The sequence below is a fragment of the Sitophilus oryzae genome, unplaced genomic scaffold (assembly GCF_002938485.1).
Source record: "Sitophilus oryzae breed Bouriz unplaced genomic scaffold, Soryzae_2.0 scaffold_1436_pilon_pilon, whole genome shotgun sequence".
Taxonomy (NCBI): domain Eukaryota; kingdom Metazoa; phylum Arthropoda; class Insecta; order Coleoptera; family Curculionidae; genus Sitophilus; species Sitophilus oryzae.
Genome location: NW_022146100.1, coordinates 2,999,230 through 3,021,360, shown reverse-complemented (window position 1 = coordinate 3,021,360; position 22,131 = coordinate 2,999,230). Strand labels below are relative to the sequence as shown.

Genomic DNA, 22,131 nt, shown 5'->3' with positions numbered 1-22,131 from the left:
CACTGTTCGCAACAATGAACAGTGAACAATGGGCCAATGTTCTCTTCACAGATGAGTCACGCTTTGGAATGCATCCGGATTCGAGATGGCTTAGGGTATGGAGAGAACCGGGAAATCTTATTCGGTTGGATCATGTTCAGGAAGTGCACCCTTATCAAGGTGGAACAGTTATGGTCTGGGGAGGAGTCCAGTTAGGCCGAAAAACCGATCTCGTTTGTCTTAAAAGGTTTCTAACAACTTAAAGGAATCACATATCGTGATTTAATTCTTGAGCCTGTCGTGTTACCATATGCCAATAATTTTGGGAGAAACTTCATTCTCATGCATGACAATGCACGGCCTCATACAGCCAGAGTGCTAAGTGAGTTTATCAATGCTCATCAATTAAACATCTTACCCTGGCCGGCACAATCTCCTGACCTCAACCCCATCGAGCACGTATGGGACGCGGTTCAAAGAAGAATTTTGAGAATGGGTATGCCTCGTGAAACTCGTAGGGATCTGGTTCGGGCCGTGAATGCAGCGTGGCAGGCTGTACCTCAAGAAGAGATCGGCAACCTGATCAGGAGCATGGAGAGACGATGTAGGGCTGTAATGAACAGTAGAGGAGGCCATACCTTTTTTAAGTAAAAGTGGTTTTATCTTTTTTTTAATTCACAGTTTAGAATTAAAAAAAAATGTGTGTATTTTTTTGAGTTCAATAAAAATCAAGGTAAATTTGAAAAATTCGGTAAATTTCGCATTTTTATTTCCAATACGTCCTGTAAACTATTTGTTTATTTTAATTTTATTATATCAGAAATGCAAATAATAAAATTACTGACGATGGCTGGATAAAATTGTAATATCCCTAGACTTTTCCGGTGTGTGTATTTAGCTAATACAGTTAAATAAAAAATATTTCGCTAACGCATCTAACATATTTGATTATTGTTAGTTTACACTGTTTGCTAAAAATATTAACAACAGTATTAACATGTGACTACTATTAACTATTATTGTTGTTATTAAGGGCATTTCCTAGCAAAATTGTCTCTATCAGTACGAGTAAATTGGAATTTTTATGTATCAATTTGGCATTTGTATTTTTATATACAGTATGTCCCCTGATTGTCTTGACGGGAAAAACTTTTATTGTTTACATTTTGAGCAATGAATTCTTTATAAAATTGTTTGTGTGTTCTAAAATGGTAAACCTTGGTATACTTCTTCAAATTTCCATACCGTTATGGTTGAATATGGCTGAAAAAGTCCTAAAAAACAGTGTGTGCGCTATGTGCGCATATTTGAACTAAAACTTCTTACTAACATCTATTAAATTGAAGGATTTGAATTTTATAATGTTTTTTTAATTTTTATTAGAAAACGCTAATTCTATCACCCGACCGGATAGCCCTGACAGCTGTTACTATTAAACCAAAATATTACTACATTTATATCTCTGTCTACTTCTAACTTCTAATCAACAATTTGTTTTGTGTGGTCTGTGGTCTGTTTTGTTTGGTTTATTATTATTTGTAGTGATTTACAGTAACTTTATTAAATTATACTTTTGAATAAGAAGACTAAGAAAGGAGCATATCAAAAATCTTAGGTCCACCGCGATGGGACTCAAATATTGCCGACTTAAATTCCGGTTTATCAGTGCCGTTCTAATTTTATGTAAAACTATGATGTAGGGTAGGCGTGGGGTAAACTCAATATTTTTTTTATTTTGCGTTGTGAATAAATGTTGGTAGTTATTAAAATTGTTCTAAAAACATATTACTATAATAAAAATAGATAAGTTTTAATAATTATCTATTAACACAAACATTCGATACGCTACTGAAGCAGGTAAGTCAAATTGACGTATCTAAATTCTTTGACATCTAATCTTTGACAAGTAGTAAATAAAAGCTAGTTAATTTAAGTGACTTTCATAAATGATCGGTTTACTACACGTATGTATATTATATAGTCACTTACTAGCGAAAAGTTGTTCCATTATTTCACTCGATTTTTGCCGAGATCTACCGCACGCTACACAACCAACTATTTTAGAGTCTTTTTCGATAAATCGCGATAGTGTCACTGTTAATTTAAGTTCTGCCACAATTTCCATCTAGATTTACTACCTTTATACAACTATCAGTAGTAGCATAAATAATACATAACATAAAATAGACAAATCCACAAAATTTCAAATCAAATTCAAATGTGTCAAATGAATCGTCAAACAGAACTGTCAAGGATCCCCACCCTAGAGTCCTTTTTCCGCCCACCATGCATGAATACATGGATAGCATTATACTCCTTCCTTAGTCTTCTTATTCAAAGGAAAACGTAGTTATATTACCATAGAAACGCGTTTTGATTTTTTGGACCTATGTTTAGGACTTTAACTAAAATTTAACTATATTTTATCCTCATTTTCTCTAAAACGGTATGGAAATTTAGAAAATTATATAAACGGGATTAAACCATTTTAGAACAAGCAAAAATTTTTATGAAGAATGCCTTTTTCTCAAAATGTCCATAATAAAAAAGTTTGTTCTCTTGTATAAACAATCAGTGGACATACTGTAGTTAAATTCGAGGTTAATAAGTTATTCAATAATTAACCAGAGGACGTTATTTGAGGTCTTAACATAACTTTTTTATAATTTTAGGTTATTATTGATTTAGGCAAGTTTAATATAACTCAACCCTACCACTCTTGGTTTGATTTATTACCTGAAGGATCTGCAGAATAACAACTTAGATGTTATCAATATTTATATCTTATAGTTCTTAATATTTTATTAAACTTGTTTGTCAATGTTACTCTCTCTAACCCTTTACATAGAAAAAAACTTTTTTTATATATTTTTTATTCGTATATGCAGTGCCTTTTAGCTAACATTTTTTATTTGTTATACATGTAGGTATTTTTATGAAGAAATATTTATATTGCATGATTGTTATATATAGAAAGTTGTTTTGAGTAAGTATTTTAATAAAGTTATATAAATTTACTTTAATTTTTATTTTGCCTAATTTTTAAAATAGGCTAAATTTAACATTTTGATGAAAAAATCTTAAAAATTCGGTGATAATACTTTGTGATATTTTTCTAAAGAATAGAATGCAGAGAATATTTATGGAAAAACTAAATAAATATACATTTTTTGAATTTTATTAAAAAATATACATAATAAAAATATATACAGAATTCCTATGAAATAAGTTTTAAAATATACATATATTCTTAATTTGAATAGTTATTCTTGAATTTTTTTAAGACTTTACCAACTTCTTGTGAATGAGGAAGATGCATATATTTTATTTTTCGCCAGAAACTGTTTGTAAATTCAAAAAAAAAATTCTTGAAAGCAGTACCACAATTTTATAAAACGGGCCATTAAAATACTATGGATAACGCAAACGACGCCTCGCGAATTGAAACGGTATTCTATTGGTCTGACGTCACCCGCCGCACAGTGTTGCACCTTATTGGGAAATTGGGTCAAAATTCATATTTTGAAAACAAACTAATATTAATTATTGCGACTATTTTTATTTCTTTTGTTTATAAGAGAGCCAACTTTTGCTCCAAAAATGATTGCAAAATTGTCATCCCCTATGCGAGGGTGTCATCCCCCAAAATTTTTCACATGGAAAGAGGGGCCAATTTATACCTTATTGAAAAGGTCTTTTATTTACCTAAATATTGGTGTATAGTTCTCCAAAATCGATAAGCCCCTATTAAAAATATGGAGGTTTGAAATATCAATAATAAGGAAAAAATGCAAAATAAATTATATCAAGAAATTTGGAAGGTTTTTAAACAAATTTTAAAAATACGTTATTTTAGGGTAAAATCCATAGAGAAATCTTCAACATTCAAGTGGGGTATCATCCCCAATTTCAAACCCTACTATTTTCCTAAGGGGTTGATTAACTTTCAAAAAATAACCAGCATTATATAGATAAATTAAAGTCCTCTTAATAAAATATTACTTGACCCCTATTTCCATTGGAAATAAATTGGGGATGATACCCCCACTTAGAGGGTTAAAGAATTTGCTATGGTTTTAATACATTTGACGTATTTTTGAAAATGTGCTAGAAACTTAAAAAATATATTATAAATTTAAAAATAAATATTTGGCATTTTTTGGTATAAAATCCTAAATTGAAAATAGCAGAGGATTTCTTTAAAAATAGAAAATTAACAAAAATCGCAAAAATGCGCAAAACATGATGTATATTATTTTAATTCTACAATATTACAGTTGAGGGTTGGAACCTTTGGTGTTACACAGCAAAATAAAAACACTAAATCACCACAATACACCAAAACACTTTTATTTTACACTGGACGTGCGTTTCGCTAACCATGTTAGCATCATCAGCAGATGATTATAAACTGAGTTATTATTTTACAAGTTATATATATATATATATATATATATATATATATATATATATATATATATATATATTATATTATATTATATTTTTTATTACAAGTTATTTTTTTTACAAGTTACCCATTTTTCGTATAACATGCTGTTGGGAATAGCAGAGGATTGTTCTAAAAATAGAAAAATAGCAAATTCCGCAAATCTCCGCAAAAAATGATTGTTATCATTTTAAACTAAATTGTTTAAAGATTTTATTTTCAAAATTTCTTCGGACTATATTGATATATTTTTTGTAATTCTAAGTCAAAGTTGAATTTTTTTTTTTTTTTTTTTTAAATTAAATAAATACTAAAGGCAAATAACGTAACTGACTGCTTACCTTCTAAATTAATATCCATAGTCTCCTTAATGTTAAAAAATAATAAAAAAACTTAAAATGACAAAGTGCCTCTTATAGAATAAATTTTACACTAATCTTTCAATTAACGCACAAAATTATTTTCGTTTCTTTATCTCTGTTTCTTTGGAATTCGTAAACAATAAAAAAAGAACATTCTATTTTTATTATCAGCAGACATTCCTCTAAAGATAGGTGTATTTACAAACCCAAAAATAAATACATGCATTTTTGAATTATGTCCATTGAGCGCAACAGTGTGCGCCGTTCTCGTCGACGCGCGATGGCCAGCAGCAGCCAGACGTGTTCCGTTTATGTACGTATTTAGGTGGCGTACTAAGACATTTTTGTTGCTTTTAGCGTTGATTGAAGGAGCTTTTTTTGCTTTTTTGTGCAGTTATTATTTGTATGTGTTGTGTGTTTTGAGAATTTTTTAAGTAATGGCAGATTCCGGGTTTGTAAAAGCACAATCAGATAAATTGCCAAAAGTCGATCTTTTTATGTTCGCTGCTTTTATAAATACAAATTCCCAATTTATTGGTGCTGAATTACTAGGAAAAAACAGAGAGGTATGTAACATTTATTCTTTGTAGTACTGAAGCATATTTAAGTATAAGTAGGTACCTACTGTTACGAACTTTTATATAGTTATAAATATTAATGTTATAAACTTATTTTTCAGATCAGGTAGGGAGACGTATGGAGATAATGCTGTAGGTTATGTAGAAGTGAAAAGAGACAAAAATATTTGTTTAGTACGTGGAAAAATAACTCCAGAGCATAGCGTGAAAAAGAAAGTTTTTTTATATATTGACACCCCCTTACCCTTGTTATTTTTAAAGATTGTCTTTTTTTACGAAATTATAGGAAATAAATTGTTTATCAGTAATGAAAATATTATACAAGGTGTCCCATAAGCAAACGCCAAAATTAAGTTACTTTTTTAAGTGAAACACCCTATATATTTTTGGATTCTTCGGAAATTTCTAGATATTCTAGATATATTTCATGTCTAATATCCTATGCCTATCTTCAAATGTTTACGAAATATTGACAGTTGAAAAGCGAAAAATACCTACTATTTTCTGGACCACCTTTTTTGAGACACCCTGTATAACTAGAATTAATTTTAAAAGAGAGTATATGAAAAGCCATGCAACTTTTTTATTTAATGTTTTCTTCTAAAACTTGCAGTTAAGGCTGTATGTGGGTGTCAAAATATAATGAATAACCCTGTACATTCAAATTTCATATACCTATGTAAGACAATATACATAAATATATGAACTTACATCAAAATGATCTTCATAACAATAAATCGTAAAAGTAGAGGATAATTTAACGTTTTTCTTTTTTCATCTCTTCTCATGGCCTTGGACCATTTTTTTCTGTTTTCGCTCATCCATTACCATTTATAAATATCACTAATTACTAATTATGTATTAATTAACACAAATAACTAAAATTTTGACTCGGATTCAACAGTGTTTAAAAGCAAACTGTGTAAAATAAACAAGCGTCTGGCTCCACTCAACCAGAAGAACGGCGGGTGACGTCACAGCGGCAAGGCGCGGTAGAGAGCGTTTGCCCGGCCATTTAAATTAACAATATTTAATTATTTTATATTAGAGGCATTTCTTAACCGATTTCAACGATTTTTTTTGTTCAGTTTGTAATTATATGAACTATTTTTTAAAACCATTATTTAAAAACATGCATTTTCCTCATTCTGACAGAGACATATTTCTTTCTCCATTTGGTCTGAAACTGTCCACCTCTTCAAAATCCTTGTACAAGAGAACATGGTGTAGCCAAATTAGGAAGGCAATGGCTAAAAAGAAATATCAGCATGAAAAAAAGAACAGAATGAATAACTAACTCTTTACCTATAGATATAGCCGTAACAAATATGAACAAAAATCCATATCCAACTACTGAAACTGCAAATAATAGCATGACTATCGCTGATACACCTATAACTCCGATTGTCATTTCAGTGGCTAAAACTATTATGTATCCTAATACAAAACATTTTCTTCTCTAAAATATTAAACAAGTATAAATGATAAATTATAACTTACTAACATTTATAACGATTAAAAACGATATATCAATAGCATTTTAGTCCTTAATAAGGATCTCTAAAACTGGTCTTTTATTTTTTATACCCACCTTGTAGATTCCCCATACAAAACATCCATTTAATACTATTGACACTAAGATATATGTTAAAGCAATACAATAAAAAACGTAGAATGCGTATACGTCATAAACAGTATGTGTAGATATTGATTTTGAAATCATTCCCATGATTACTATTCTCCATATCTAAAACAAAATATTAATTTGGTATTAATTTATCAAATAATACGGTGCGGTGGTAGGTTGGAACTATAATTAGTTAAATATTGCAAAAATAATAATTGACATATTGTTTTTAGTAAACTTTTGTACAGGGTGAGTCAACGATAGAGTAAAGTGCATTATTTCATTTGTTTCGAGGTTTACAAAGAGGTTTTTGGCAGCAACACAAAAATTACAAAAATTACATTCCTTTTTTTCACACCTTATATATCATAGAAAACTAAATCTCATACAAAATTTAGAAAAATCAGGTCAATTTACGAAAACCGATCTTTAATATGCTAAAAAAATCAACAAAATTGGTCCATTTTTTTCAAAGTTACAACTCGTTGAAAATGAGTAAAAAATCGCTATGGTATTTAATTTGACGGGCAGTTTATATATTTTTTTTTCTACTATTTCCAGTGTTATGTTATTTATTAGAATGCCTTTTCTGTCTACCAGTTCTATATACATTACTTTAGTAATTTAGAAAATTACAGTATTGGCCATAAGTGGATGAACTTTGTTAAAATAATGGGTTTTTCCTAATATGTTTAAAATTAAAATTTGAGCTATATTTACTTGAAGTCTAGTGTCAGTGCTATAAAAATAAATAGCATTGTTTTTTTTTAAAATGTGCTTTAATAAGGTAGCAAAAAATTTAAATTGAAAAAACTATTGGACAAAAGTAGATGAACAAAATATATATTTAATAAAAAAAAATCTTATGTTAACAAAAACTGAAAAATTAACTTATAATTTACTAGTACTTAGTGTAATAACCCTTATTCTTAATTACTTTCAGACATCGCTTAGGCATGGCTCCCAGAAGATTCTCAATTATAGAAAAATCGATATTTTACCAAGACTCTTCCAAAGCTGCAAATAATTCTTGCTTATTTTTGTAGAATTTGGTCCTAATGTGTTGATCCAAAATTTCCCACAAAGTTTCTATTGGATTCAGGTCTGGGGATTGCGATGGCCATTTGAGAACAGTCACCATTTCATCTTCCAAAAACCTTTTAACCAATTGTGAGGCATGTTTCGGGTCGTTATCATGTTGGAAGTAGTGTACAACTGGCATTTTTTCCTCCAAATAAGGCACTAAAAGGTTTTGTAAAATGTCTCTGTAGCCAAACCGATCCATTATGCCCTCAATTTTATGGAGAGGCCCCATCCCATACCCAGAAAAACACCCCCATACCATGATTGAGCCCCACCATGTTTTACAGTGGGTCGCGTGTACTTTGGTAGCAATCGTGTGTTGGGAGGTCTTCTTACATGTTGAATTCCATCTGATGACACCAAATTAAACTTTGATTCATCACTAAAACAAACTTTTTTCCATTGTGCCACAGTCCAGTTTTGATATTCCTTGGCAAATGCTAATCGGGCCTTCAAATTTTTTTTGATAGCAGTGGTTTATTGGCGGGTCTTCGGGAAAACAACTTCTGGTCAACTAATTTACGTCGGATCGTCCTTGTACTCACTGGTGGATAGCCCATTTCTTCAAGTTTTGCTTTTATCTTCGTTGACGGCAAAAATGGATCTTGTGAAGAAATTCGTTTTATGGCTTTTATCATATTGGGACCAACTTTTTTAGGTCGTCCTGGTTTTCTTTTTATAGAGACATCTCCTCTCTCATTATATCTCTTTAAAATATAATGTACCGCTGATTTTCCAAGGCGTAATTGCTGAGCAATTTCCGATTGCTTCAAACCATCCTTAAAAGCATTCACTACTCGCAACTTAAGATCTGCAGACAAGTTAATTCCACGTGGCATGATATATCACAAGAGCTCAAATGTTTTTAAATCGCAATTGTTCATAAAAGCAGAACAAATGAAACTAACGATTTTTAAAAATATTTGGTTCATCTACTTTTGTCCAAGACAGAAAAGCAATATTTGCCAATTCTTATCTATAAATGATAAGACTAACAGAAGAATTTATATTTGTTTGTAGTATTTTGGTGAGAATGTATTAAACTTTTAACATACAAAGGTACATAAAATAATTTTGATATTTAACACCTCAAATCTGATTTTCTTCGCAATTATTGGTATTGGTTCATCCACTTTTGGCCAATACTGTATATTTTCTTGAGTATCAATAAAAAATACTAGTGTAATCAAAGAAATTTTATTGTTGTTGTATAGTGAAGTATTCAAACTAAAGAAAAATTCTTATGCACGAAAGTAAAATTTTATTCAGACATCATTCACACTCATTCAGCTCCTTATTTTATGGGTACTTTTGGCTATTCTATTTATATTCCTTAAACCATTCAAAAAATAATTTTGTCTAGTATTTAAATAATAATATTTGGAGAAATAGAAGATACAAATCATATGGTAAATAAACAAAAGGTCAACAAGTACCATACATATTTCTTTAATTTCTAGACATAAGAACTGGAGTTAGCTCTGCGCTTGTAAAGTTAAAAACTATTCTTACCAAACCTATACATCCTGATATATATGCTACAAGGGTCAAATTACAAAGTTCGCCAGAACACAATTTAACAAAATTGTTGCAGTCAATAGACATTTTGACTAACTATTGAATACTACCCACAAAAATGTGCGACATATCTTATCTTATCTGGACGTTTACTTTAGGCTTACAAATTAACTCACCTTTTCTGATAATTATAAACTAATTCATGACGTATTGTTTTCTTAGAAGATGCTTCAGTACCTATTAGATCGAATTCTTTGATTAATAAAAAAAAAATAAAGTGAAATTAACAATAAGTCTAGATCTAGCTATATTTTTAAGTAAATTTATAGAGCCCTTACAGTGGTGGCGATAAGGATTTGCAGGTCCACCCGCCAAATAAGGGTAGGGTAGGTACGAGTATTCACCAAAATAAAACACTAAATCACTACAATACACCAAAACACTTTTACTTTTACTACAGTTTAAAGAATATAAAATATATCTTTTCATCTTTTGGGCACCTAAAGAACGATATATTGTCTGTCATTCTACTTTCACAACCATCCATTGCACAAATATTTCTAGTAGACATTTTATTCGCAATTCGAACAAAACAACTAAAACACTGTTTTTGGTTCACCCTATGCGTCGAGCCGAAAACAAAACTAAAATAAATTTGGAACGCTGTGTACACGTCGAGCAACGGATGTAGACTGACCCAAGTCTACAAGACAGGCGGGGAGCGGCGGGAGGAATTTTGATACGGGCGAAGAGTGGGTCAACTGATATATTTTATATTCTTTAAACTGTGCTTTTACACTGATATTTTTGCTGTTTTTGACACACATTCAGACACCATAGATAATTTTATTTCTAAGTTAAATAATCGTTTTCCTTCCATTAAATTTACGCATGAAATTGAGAACAACGACAGATTACCATTTCTAGATGTATTAATTATTAGAAATACTAATAATTGCCTGGAATTTGATATCTATAGGAAAAATACCATCACACGCAGATATATTCCCAATGAATCACATCATAGTGTTGAACATAAAATGGCTAGTTTAAATTTCTTAGTTCATAGATTACTTAGTTTCCCACTTTCCAACGAAAGATATGAAATAGAAAGAGATTACAGTAGGAATGTAGCTGAGTGTAATGGATATTCTCCTTCACTAGTTGATAAATTAATTAGAAATCGTAGATATAGGTTAATGATTTCTGAAAATTCGACTTTTCAAGTGGAGAAAGATACGTCTAAATATTTTTCAATACCGTTTGATAGAGAGTTATCCCGTGGTCTAAAAGTAATTTTTAAGAATGTCAATTATAAACTTGTGTATAGTGCTAATAATAAATTACAACAATTATTAGGTAATCCAAAGGATAAAACACCTCCACTGGAAAGGTCGGGTATTTATGAAATTTCTTGTAAAGATTGTAATCAGAAATATGTTGGGCAAACTATAGAAGATCAATATTAACTAGATTTAAGGAAGATTTAGCTCAGATAAGATATGGTAGACCGGATAAATCTTGCGTTGCCGAACATATTGTTGATAAAGAACATTGTATAGATCTTAATAATTTAAAATTAATTAAACAAGTCTCAAATTACAGGCAATTAGATGCATATGAAAGCATCAGAATTAATAAATGTAAAGATAGTATGAACAGAGATAAAGGTCCAATTCCTTCAAGTTCTTTGTTCCTACTACTCTAGTGGCGGAAATCTAACTGTTACGCTCAGTGGGCTCTGACTCGGTTGGCTAGATTTTGCCATGCCCACTCGGTGCCCACTGAGCGAGTATATAAACGCTCAACTTGTTGATTGTACTTTAGTTTATAATCATCTGCTGATGATGCTAACATGGTTAGCGAAACGCGCGTCCACAGTGTAAAAGTAAAAGTGTTTTGGTGTATTGTGGTGATTTAGTGTTTTTTAAGGGTGAACTCGTATGAAGTTATGCTTATATAGTGTGAGTTTCCTACGATGTTCTCTATGGGTATCTCGGAAACTACTGGAGATAGAGAGTCGGTTAAATGGGGAAAAAGTTGCAGTTTTGTGGGGTCATAAATATGCACCTTTCAGATATTTGATTTTTGATAGATATTTCGAAATATCTAGTAAGCCATGAACTTTTTCAAAAATCTGAAAGGCGGTATATTTATGACCCCAAAAAACTGCAATTCTTTCCCCATTTAACCGATTCTCTATCTCCATTAGTTTCCGAGATACCCATAGAGAACATATGTAGCGTTTTGATATTTTTTTTTTGATTTTTCATATTATAATTTCATATATATATTATATTTTTTCTTTTTATTATATATTATAATTTTTCGTTATATTTTTCCTTTAGTGTTCGATAAAACAAAGTATTTTTCGGAGAAAGAAAATGTCGTTATAAAAACAAATATATTCTTATTTGAAAGTCGATACTGTTGTTTTTGAAAACAAAATAATATAGCCTGTCATTATTATTTTTTGAGATATATCATTTAAGACAGAAAACATACTCAAACTTTGGACGTTGTGGGTGGAATAATTTAATACAAAATAACTATTTTCATATAAAAGTACGTGTAACATACGTCTTTTATTGCTTATGTTATATTTCTAAGTAATAAGTAATTTTTCTTAATACCAACAACTCTTTTTCTAACAAGATTAATTTAATGATGGAAGGCGATACAAAATTAATTAATATACTGAAGAATTTAATGATGATTAATGGAACCTGGCCCTTTGACATATCAGAAAATCAATTGCTCAATAAGATATATAAATTATATTCTTACATCCCGAGAATAGTTTATGCACTGTTTTATATTTCTCTATTATTAGAGTTTCTTAGAGTTCTTGTACAAGGAGAAGAGCTATATATGTTTAATTTTGGAGTAAGACCAAGAAAACAAATATATTATATTTTACCCTGTCGGTGTGTTTTCGTAGATGGTTATTGATGCAACAAAATTTACTATTCGACTGATTATTTATTGGAAAAACAACACGATATTGTTGTTAAAAAATATCATAGATGAAGAAAAGGCTGTAAGAATGTCTGCAGAGGATGATGTTATAAAATATTACTTTCATCAAATAGCTATTTGGAGAATTGTGGTACGTTATCTTCTGGAAATAACCTAATGACTATAGTGATGGGCCACACTGGACTTGCCCAGATGGTATTTGTGAGTACAGATACATACATACATACTGCCATTACTCGCTGACGAGTATTCGACACGCATCAGAAGATGGTCACGCAAGGCTTTTTCATTCATGAGCTTTTTTGTGATTGAAAAGCCCGAATCCAATTTTGCTTGCGAGTGGCATTAAAAAGTTTATTAGTCGTTAAGCTATTTTCCCATTTACCAGATCTTGTTGCAAATGTATCTCTATTCCAGTTCTTCCAGTGCCTTTGGTATTTCTATATTTATGTGATCTACTCCTGGTGACTTATGGCTTCTGTCACCTCATCCTCTTTTTAGTATGCTGGGTTCTACACCATCCTCGTTGACTTCCGAGTTTTGTCTTTCCAGATCTCGATCAGCACTGTAAAGTTCTTTGAATTTCACTTTCTCTATATCCCCTTGCGCGACATCATCCTCCACAAGTGGCACCCAAGCTACCGCCTCCTTCAGCAAGGGTCGGGAGTGCACCTCTAAATTCAATAAGCGACACAAGCTACCGTTTCGTCTACGCGCCCTGGGTCAACCAGGCGGGCTAGACGATCCTCTGAGAGTAGGTCTTTGTGGAGCAGAAGCACGGAGATATCCCCGACTGCCCCACGAAGGACTTGCTCCAGAGGAACCAAAAGCGAAAACACTCCTTGAAAAAGGGGAGAGTAAAGGAACTAAGAAATAGCGTGGTGCATCTCCACCAAAGGACAAGAGAAGGAGTGAGAACTACTCACCTCTGCTCCGACAAGGTGAGAAAAAAGCGCCAGGATGAAAGACGTCCAACACCGGGAGGCAGGCAGGGACGTATCACCAACTTTGGCGCTATTGCTGGACAAGTGAAAATGGTGGTGCTGCCAAAGGATTATCCAGAGGTAGTACTGACCACTGACCAACAAACGGCTCTAAAGGAGGCGATACAGGATGAAGTCTAGTAGTGGCGACCGGATTGCAACACAACGATCTACAAAATGTGGGTCAGCTGCGTTTTGTGGGGTGTTGTTGAATGCACACTGCATTCACCAACTGACAATACCAACGTGACCAACCAACGTACAATAAAACAACAAATTATTGAGTCTACCTTGAGACTACCCTACATCAAAGAATAACCATAATGTCAATAATATAAAAGTTCTTCCTCTTTGTAAAGACAAGCTGGGGACATACTGTTTATAGAAACAAATTATAGGGACAATAATTAATTATTGTGACAGTAATCTATTGTCTGATTATAATAAAAATTATATTTTAGACATGGACTATAGTGACACTCTTGTATATCGTAATATATTCATATATTTTCTTTGGCATATATGATAATATCGAGAAGAACAAATTCCACAAAATAATGAACGAGTCTTTGGAAATACCTAATATATATCCAATATTGTTTCCTGCAAAGACCGAACACCTTGTATGTATATTTTAAAATAATTTTAGAAAGTTTTGGGGAAATTATTTATAAATAATGTCCGCCCGAGCCGATTCAGCAAGATTTCGCCAGACGGCATCCAAAAATGACAGGCAATTCAATTTACCTGTTAACAAAAATGACAGAAAAAAACCTTTCAATGTTGTTTATTCGTTAGTTGGGCAGATTTTAAATTTGTTTCTTAGTAAAAACCAAAAATAGTGTAGTCTCTATAAATGTAAATTTTGTCATGTTTGGATTTAAAATTCTTTAAACGATTTTTTTTGAGAACTTTACTTGTTAATAGGGTAATTATTGGGAAAACTGGAAATCGTCAGATTTTCACCAAAATTGGTATACACCCTATTTTGAGGTCGTAAATTACCAATCTGAACTTTTTCCTTGGCGGTCTCTTACCGATTTTCAGAAAAACGGGGAATTATTTCAACATCGAATTTTTATTAATTTCTCATATTTTTAAGGTTTTCTAGCACATATTTTGTTAGGTATTCAATAAACAATGATGTTATTGCTATTTTCTGTTACATTTTTTAACCAATTCTATGCATAATAGAGGAAGATTTGCTAAAATAAATTAATAAACAATCTGAAAATGTTGGGTTATGTGTTTCTGGCATTTAAAGCAACGTTGCCATTGCTAAACCTAAATTTAGCGTATTTTTTTCGCTCATTCTGGGATTACGAAAGGCGGTCGCCAGAAGAACCCATAGTTGCTATGTTACCAACAAGATCTGACTATTTATAACCACGAAGTTGCACGAAAGAGTTTTGATTGCATTGGTTACAACTTCTATGCGGAGGGTGTTAATCTTTTGTTGTTATATTATATCAAAAAAAGATCTCTATAACCCCCTCCGCAAAGAAGTTAAAACCAATGCAATCAAAACTCTTTCGTGCAACTTCGTGGTTATAAATAGTCTTTATATAACTTCTTTGCGGAGGGGGTTAGTCTTTTTTTGATATAATATAACAACAAATGATTAACACCCTCCGCATAGAAGTTGCAACCAATGCAATCAAAACTCTTCCGCGTAACTTTGTGGATATAGGTAGGTATATTTAATTATTGTCGATCTCATAATAGGTAATTTATTTAAAATCCCTAATCACCCGAAAAAATAGAAGATATGGCGACGTTGCAAATTTTCAAATTTCTGATTAGGTCTAGAATATATTTGTCTCTCTCATTACATAGGAGGGAGAACGAAGGATATATGTGGGATATATCAAATGTCAAACTTCCATCTGGTCTCAATTTTCTTTGTTATTTTGTTAAGAAAAGTGTGTTTCAGTAAACTTTTGGACATTTTTCTATCCCCAATCAAGTGTGACTTTTAGATAAATTATAATATAATGAAAATATAGTGAAGTTATTACTTTATAGGGCCGAAATAAAGAAAAATTCAATGTTGAAATAATTTTCCGTTTTTCTGAAAAACGGTAAGAGACCGCCAAGAAAGAAGTTCAGATTCGTAATCTACGACCTCAAAATAGTGTGTATACCAATTTTGGTGAAAATCGGACGATTTCCAGTTTTCCCAATAATTACCGTTAATAGATGTAAATATTTTTGTCATTAAACTTTTTTTAACTCGTAGACCTCCTTCTATTACTTAAATGTTTTCCTGGCAACTGTTGTTGCCCCAACATATACAAGCTCATTCTTTATAGTAACCACTTGCATGATATTTGGTGCAATCCAACTAAAAATCTTTCAAATCAGAATTAAGAAGATTCATGAAACTGCTAAAAGTGCCCAGTACGAAAGTAAAGAAGCCCAGTACGATGGTGATGTAGCATTGGTTTTGAATGAATTTATTAGAAAACATCAAGAATTAATAGAGTAAGATTAACAATACCTCAATATAATAGAATTATGACTATTTCTGATACCTACTAATCTTTTTAGGTTTATTACAAACTTGAATAAGACTACAAAATATATTACATTTGTAGAGTTTTTAGTAAGTTCTCTTAATTGTGCCTCAATTGTAACTTCTCTTATTAAGGTAAACTAAAAATATCAATAATAAGTGTTAGATACATGCTACTTAGATACATATATAGTCTGTGAAACGAATAACTTTGAATTTGACAGTTCCCGCGGGTTGTTCTAGTGTTAATTTTATTAGGTTAGCAACTTGCGGCCATGCTGACGGAATGCCGTCTCTAATAGAACAGCCTGGGATATAAATAATAATTGGTGTGAATATTTTATATGTAATTTTTTGTATATATTAGAGTATATGCCTTACCTTTCTGCATTCTCATCTTCTGAAGCACATTTTTCAATAATATAAAATAATATTGCTTCTTCTTCAGAGCTACTAAGTATACAATAAGTACTGAATACATAGATACAAAAGACGAACTTTGCTCTCGCTCATCTTGAATAAATTCGCTTCAACGTGTGGATATTTTTATTTTTAGATTAAGTCTTGGGATGCTAATTTACTTATTATAATCACATATATTTTGGCTTTGACAATTCAAATTTTTGCTTATGCCTGGGCTGCCAATGAAATTAAAGTACATGTAAGTTGGTATTAAGCTCCGGGCGCACTGAAGGGGTATCGGCGCTACCGACACGACCGGTCGGAAAGTCGATTGTAGCCGCGCACTGGAGTCGCACGATCGACGGTCGAGAGTACGTCACTAGCATAAATTTGAGCATAGACGAGTAGAAGTTTATTCAAATTTAGTCAAATTCATTCGGCATTTCAAAAAATTATAAAGTATTATTACTATTTATATTTTTATGCAACTTTTTATATTTTATGCTTTATGATGGAAATTAATATTATTTAGATCTTAGCCAAACATACAAAAAAAAAAAAGATCTAAATATATTTAGATCTTAACAAACCACATAAAATTAGTGAAATAGAGTGGAAGATGGGGATAAAATATACTATAGTCTGTCCAACGAGAAGATCCTTGACAGTGATAGATGTGTCTGTCATTTTAATTTCAAAGTGGTTTATTTTATTTTACAAAGAAATAAGTTGGTACAACTGGAACGCATAGCAGGATATATTTAAAATTTGATTGACAAGATGACAAGTGATTACTTCAAAATATTGTGAAAAAAACTGTATAAAACTGAAAAAATGTAATCGAGTTATTTTATTTAATAAAAACGGTATGTGTGAATACAAAACAAACAAGAACAAGACAATACATACCAAAAAAATATAAAAAAGAACTATTTTTTACTTTCAAGCTTTATGAAATTACCCGCATTTATGATTATATTTATCAATATAACTTATGTACAAATACAAATTTGTAATATTCCACAGGAATAAATAAAACAACATAGGTAAATAAAACAAACTATTTTATTAATAATAACACCTACCAAATTTTATACCTTAAAGGTTGATTAATTAACTTTAATCTTAATTTTTTTAAACCAGTACCTTTGACATTATTTTTCTGCAGTACTAAAATCCATTATTTACCTATCGTGTGATGTCGATATTTTACAGCTGCTCCAGTTTTTAGTATGCGTTTAGTTTGATCCTTCTACCATATACGAGATGCACTTATCTACGACGAAATGGTATACAAACTTTATCGATGGCAACTTCATTGGTGTATAAAACTTTCTGCCTGGGCAGCGAGTATAAACCATAAACTGTGCTCTGGGTCTACAGTTAATTTTCACTCGATTTTTCCTCCACTTGACTTCAAAAGACACAAAACACTCGTAATAATACGAATCAAAATGCATCATCTTCCAAAACGCAGGGTATTTAACAAAAGTTGACACAAAATTATAACCTATAATTTGGCAAGACTTTGACAAGCGTCAAAAATGACAAAAATCTAAAGGCGAGTTCATACGCATCGGCGTCCGTTTATCGTTCATCGTTCCGTCAAACCAATAAAATTGAAATACGATCTGTCATTTTTTAAATAAACCAATAAAACTGGTTAAAAACAACAAGACACGACGTATGACGGATTTATATTTAAACCCATCCATAGATAACTTAAAAATTATTAGAAACTTTTTTTAGTAAAATAAATAGATTGGTATGGGACGTCATCTGCTTTTCTTCTGTCATCGTCTGTCGAAATCTTACCTGAGAAAAAAAAACAGAGTATACATGACTCTTAGCTTGACCGATTTTAACAAATTTGGTATCATTCAAAAGGGTTTAATTTGTTCTTTAAAAACAAAGCTAGATATGAAAAATAGTCAAATAAAACTTCTATTTTTAGTTTTTTAATCTAAATAAGTGTCATTACAAACATTTATATATAGCTTTTATTTTAAGTTTTTAAAGTCTTTGTTTTAAGTCAGTAGTAAATAAAACGAAACTTGTGTTTACATTTTGTTTAATGATTGACGTTTCGACCAATTTTAATTCGGTCTTTTTCAGAATCTATAATATACGTATTATATATAATATATATATCTATTTATATCTATTTATACTATAATATAAATAATTTTCTACGTTTGTGGTAAGAAAAAATTATATATTAAACACATTGTTAGTGATAAAATTGTATTGTATATTATAGATTCTGAAGAAGACCGAATTAAAATTGGTCGAAACGTCAATCATCAAGTCAAAGAAAATTGAAAAAAAATATAAATAGTTTTTATAGTACCGTATTATCGAAAAGGAACGGCATCAGCGATGGCCATGAAATGAAGGTCGGTGCCATTTTATATGTAAATTTATATAAGAAATGTCATCAATCGTCATTTCCCATCCAACTGGACGCCGTTTTTTTCTATCATACGGTAGATATATGTACAAATATTTTATTCAAACATAAATATTATTTTCTCTATTTGTACCTTGTACGGAGCGATCAACATAGTAACATTATTTATCAGCTGTTATTACTAACGTCAAAACAAACCAAAAATTAAATAATATGATAAGTTTTTGACGATATTTAAATTCGATTTCCAAAATAATGTGAGATAATCAAAACGAGATGAGAAATAAATGGGTTTAATCGGAAGGTTTTCTAATTCGGTTATTGAATAAGTGTAGTAAACAATATATGCTACGTGCTTGTAAGAAATTTTTATAAAAACCGCATATTAAGTATGATATGGTGTAGTACACTTTCGATTAATAATTCATCGGACATGTTTAATGTAAAACCGCTCCACTAAAAACAGTCGCTCGGCGTAGACTATTCGTCCCCCTCCCATGCATTCTCTAATTTCGCCTGATGGCGCGAGTACCGCCGATAGCTCGAAGCGCACCGATCGCACCGATCTAATGCGGTGCGCGGGCTTACATTTATTTCAACGTAAACTGAAAATTACGTGCCGCTCGCTCGCGCCGATACCCCTTCAGTGCGCGCGGAGCTTTAAAGGATATATAACTAATTATGATATTTTTAAGTTGTCACTATATTATATTTGAATAAAATATTTTTTTTATTATATTTTTGCACATTAAATGAGAAATACTTTCTTGTTAAATTTCTGTTGCACATACCTACTATAAATTCATGGTCTGTTTAAGTTTCTGATTAAAAAACTAAGCAAGGAGCCAAACATGGAGATTCTCTAGGCATTCTAGAGAAGCTGAACACATTATGCAAACAAAAAATAAGTAATAATAATATACACCTTCCTTAAAGTTTTTTTATTCAATGGTTCAATTATTGATTTCCGACAAACATTAAAACTGATGCAAAAGGAGTTACTTTTTATATATTGCAGAGTCTTGGTATTGCCGATGCACTGTTCGAAAGTGATTGGTATCACTTTAACAAGAAATGCAGAAAGATGGTCCTGATAATGCTAATGAGAGCTCAAAAACCATTGTATATGAGTATTGGTCCATTTGGATCTATGACAAATGAAACTGCACTACTGGTATTTAAAGATTAATATTACCTAAAATTTAGTTCATAGTATGTGGAATTTGGTTTTTACTTTTTCAGATGATAAAGGCGTCCTATTCGTATGTTGCCTTTATGAAAGATTAGAAAAGGAACCCAACCTAATATTTAATGAAACTACTGAAACTAGGTCCTTAACCTGGTTTAAAATGTACTTAAGAGAAGCATTGAAAATATTATAAATTATTTTGATTTTATTAATTTTTAATGCACGCCACATCACATTTACTGTATTTTAGTTACGATGTAATAGAAGTTTTGAAGAATATATAATATGTTGTCTTATTTAAAAATACTTGGGAACGAATTTCATCATCTTGCCTGAAATGCAACTTCATCTAAAGGAAAAAATCTTTGATTATACAGGGTTGTTCACCACATACGACACGGAGTATTGTAGCTACACGATGAGATTTTTACAAATTGTAAGTTTTGGGTTCGATGAAGGACTATTAGAGGTACAATTTAAAAATAATTTTACAAGATACAGAGTGTCCCAAATAAGTAAAAAATATCAAAGTTGTATTTTTTTAAATGGAACACCCTGTATATTATTACATTTTTAGTTTCTACGATTAAAATAAAGGTAAATTTGATTAAGATTTATTATACTTAAACCTTACCGTTTTGAAATATTTTCAATTTTGTGAAATTGCAGTAAAAATTTTAAGGCTTCATTTCTCCAAGGGTATCAAAGTTTTTAATACTAAATATTTACTGAAGTTTATTTGCTGATCAGTTATTGTGTTGCAATAATAAAAATAATACTACCTTATACAGAGTGTCTAAAATTTATTTTAAATAATTATTAGCTTCAAACGGCAATAACTTGTTTAATTTAAATGGAACACCCTGTATATTTTACGAGAATCAGATGCACAATTTAATTGTCTATCAAATTATATTATACCAATTTTTACCTATCCCTTTAAGTTTGTAGAAAATGCATTTTCTTGTAATTTAGAACTTATTTATCAATATACCCATGGACTATTGACATTTTAGATTATTTTTAAAGATGTACCAAATTTTTAAAGTGTACAGATACTAATATTGTCGATATATGTAATTCGTTTATTTCATTAAAAAATAAAAAAAAACTGTTTAAATATTTGTTAAAGAGGACCAATTAATATGATTCCAGTATTCAAACTACATTAACTGACTGTTTGCGTTGATTAATAATAATTGCTCCAAATACTAAAAAACTCAATTTTGTATGGGCATTAGACAGTGTGATAAAAAGTAACACCTTAAAAATGATATTTCATTTTTTAATAAATGCTTATTTATAACAACAAAGGCTTTAATTTGATAACTTATTATTATATTGATTTCTGATTCAAAAATCCACATTTATTTATAATAATTTATTAACGAACACAATTAAGTATGTCATTAATTAGTATATGGGCGGAAATAATGGTGTTATGTTTAATTAATGGTATACTCTTTTATAAAGATTTAAATAGTTTTCTTTTTGCATACAAATGGGCTAGTAATATTATCGTTTTGCCAAAAACGATAATATTACTAGTCTGTACATTTTGTACATTTGTTGCTTTAAAAACAATCTAAAATGTCAATATTCCATGGATATATTGATAAATGAGGTCTAAATTATAAGAAAATGCATTTTCTACTAAAACTTGAAGGGATAGGTAAAAAATGGTATAATGCAATTTGATAGACAATTTAATTGTGCATCTGATTCTCCTAAAATATACAGGGCATTCTATTTAAATTAAAGAAGTTGTTGCCGTTTGAAGTTAATAATTATTTAAAGTAAATTTTTAGACACTCTCTATAAAGTAGTATTATTTTTATTATTGCAACACAATAACTGATCAATAAATAAACTTCATTAAATATTTAGTATTAAAAACATTGATACCCTTGGAGAAATAAAGCTTTAAAATTTTTACTGCAATTTCACAAAATTGAAAATATTTCAAAAACGTAATGTTTAAGTATAATAAACCTTAATCAAATTTACCTTTATTTTAATCGTAGAAACTAAAAATGTAATAATATACAGGGTGTTCCAT

General features: G+C 30.7%; 3 protein-coding genes across 5 annotated transcripts in view; 2 read left to right on the top strand and 1 right to left on the bottom strand.

The window, feature by feature from the left end:
• LOC115876441 (extended synaptotagmin-2) overlaps positions 1-2,996 on the top strand; it is a 61,340-nt gene extending 58,344 nt beyond the window's left edge. For both annotated transcript variants that reach the window (XM_030892212.1, XM_030892213.1), the window contains exon 20: positions 2,652-2,996. In XM_030892212.1, coding sequence (XP_030748072.1) covers positions 2,652-2,735 — 84 coding nt within the window. In that variant the 3' untranslated portion in view covers positions 2,736-2,996. The remainder of the gene's footprint in view (positions 1-2,651) is intronic.
• A 3,300-nt stretch (positions 2,997-6,296) lies between these two features.
• On the bottom strand, positions 6,297-9,714 carry LOC115876440. The gene is made up of 4 exons (XM_030892211.1): positions 9,589-9,714; positions 6,958-7,113; positions 6,672-6,825; positions 6,297-6,616 (listed from the first exon to the last, which is right to left on the bottom strand). The coding sequence occupies exons 1-4, from the start codon at positions 9,679-9,681 to the stop codon at positions 6,510-6,512; spliced, it is 510 nt and encodes a 169-aa protein (XP_030748071.1). The 5' UTR covers positions 9,682-9,714; the 3' UTR covers positions 6,297-6,509.
• A 2,873-nt stretch (positions 9,715-12,587) lies between these two features.
• LOC115876572 (odorant receptor Or2-like) lies at positions 12,588-20,328 on the top strand. Of its 2 annotated transcripts, XM_030892388.1 has the most exons (7): positions 12,588-12,703; positions 14,018-14,179; positions 15,796-16,040; positions 16,107-16,206; positions 16,628-16,732; positions 19,902-20,057; positions 20,126-20,328. In XM_030892388.1, exons 1-7 carry the CDS (start codon positions 12,641-12,643, stop codon positions 20,168-20,170), a joined length of 876 nt encoding a protein of 291 aa, XP_030748248.1. In that variant the 5' UTR covers positions 12,588-12,640; the 3' UTR covers positions 20,171-20,328. The 2 variants fall into 2 exon arrangements, with proteins under 2 accessions (XP_030748248.1, XP_030748249.1); XM_030892389.1 differs by lacking the exons at positions 12,588-12,703; positions 14,018-14,179 and adding an exon at positions 15,727-15,757 and having other exon boundaries at positions 15,869-16,040.
• Positions 20,329-22,131: the final 1,803 nt, after the last annotated feature.

Excerpts from the sequence above, each read along its gene's own strand:
- LOC115876440 (XM_030892211.1), bottom strand. The coding sequence starts at position 9,681 with ATGTCTATTGACTGCAACAATTTTGTTAAATTGTGTTCTGGCGAACTT. Across the intron at positions 7,114-9,588 it reads TATCAGGATGTATAGGTTTG|ATATGGAGAATAGTAATCAT; the intron begins GTAAGAATAGTT and ends ATTTTGTTTTAG. Across the intron at positions 6,826-6,957 it reads TTGTATGGGGAATCTACAAG|AGAAGAAAATGTTTTGTATT; the intron begins GTGGGTATAAAA and ends TTAATATTTTAG.
- LOC115876572 (XM_030892388.1), top strand. The coding sequence starts at position 12,641 with ATGTCTGCAGAGGATGATGTTATAAAATATTACTTTCATCAAATAGCT. Across the intron at positions 16,733-19,901 it reads CCAATGAAATTAAAGTACAT|AGTCTTGGTATTGCCGATGC; the intron begins GTAAGTTGGTAT and ends TATATATTGCAG. Across the intron at positions 20,058-20,125 it reads CAAATGAAACTGCACTACTG|ATGATAAAGGCGTCCTATTC; the intron begins GTATTTAAAGAT and ends TTACTTTTTCAG.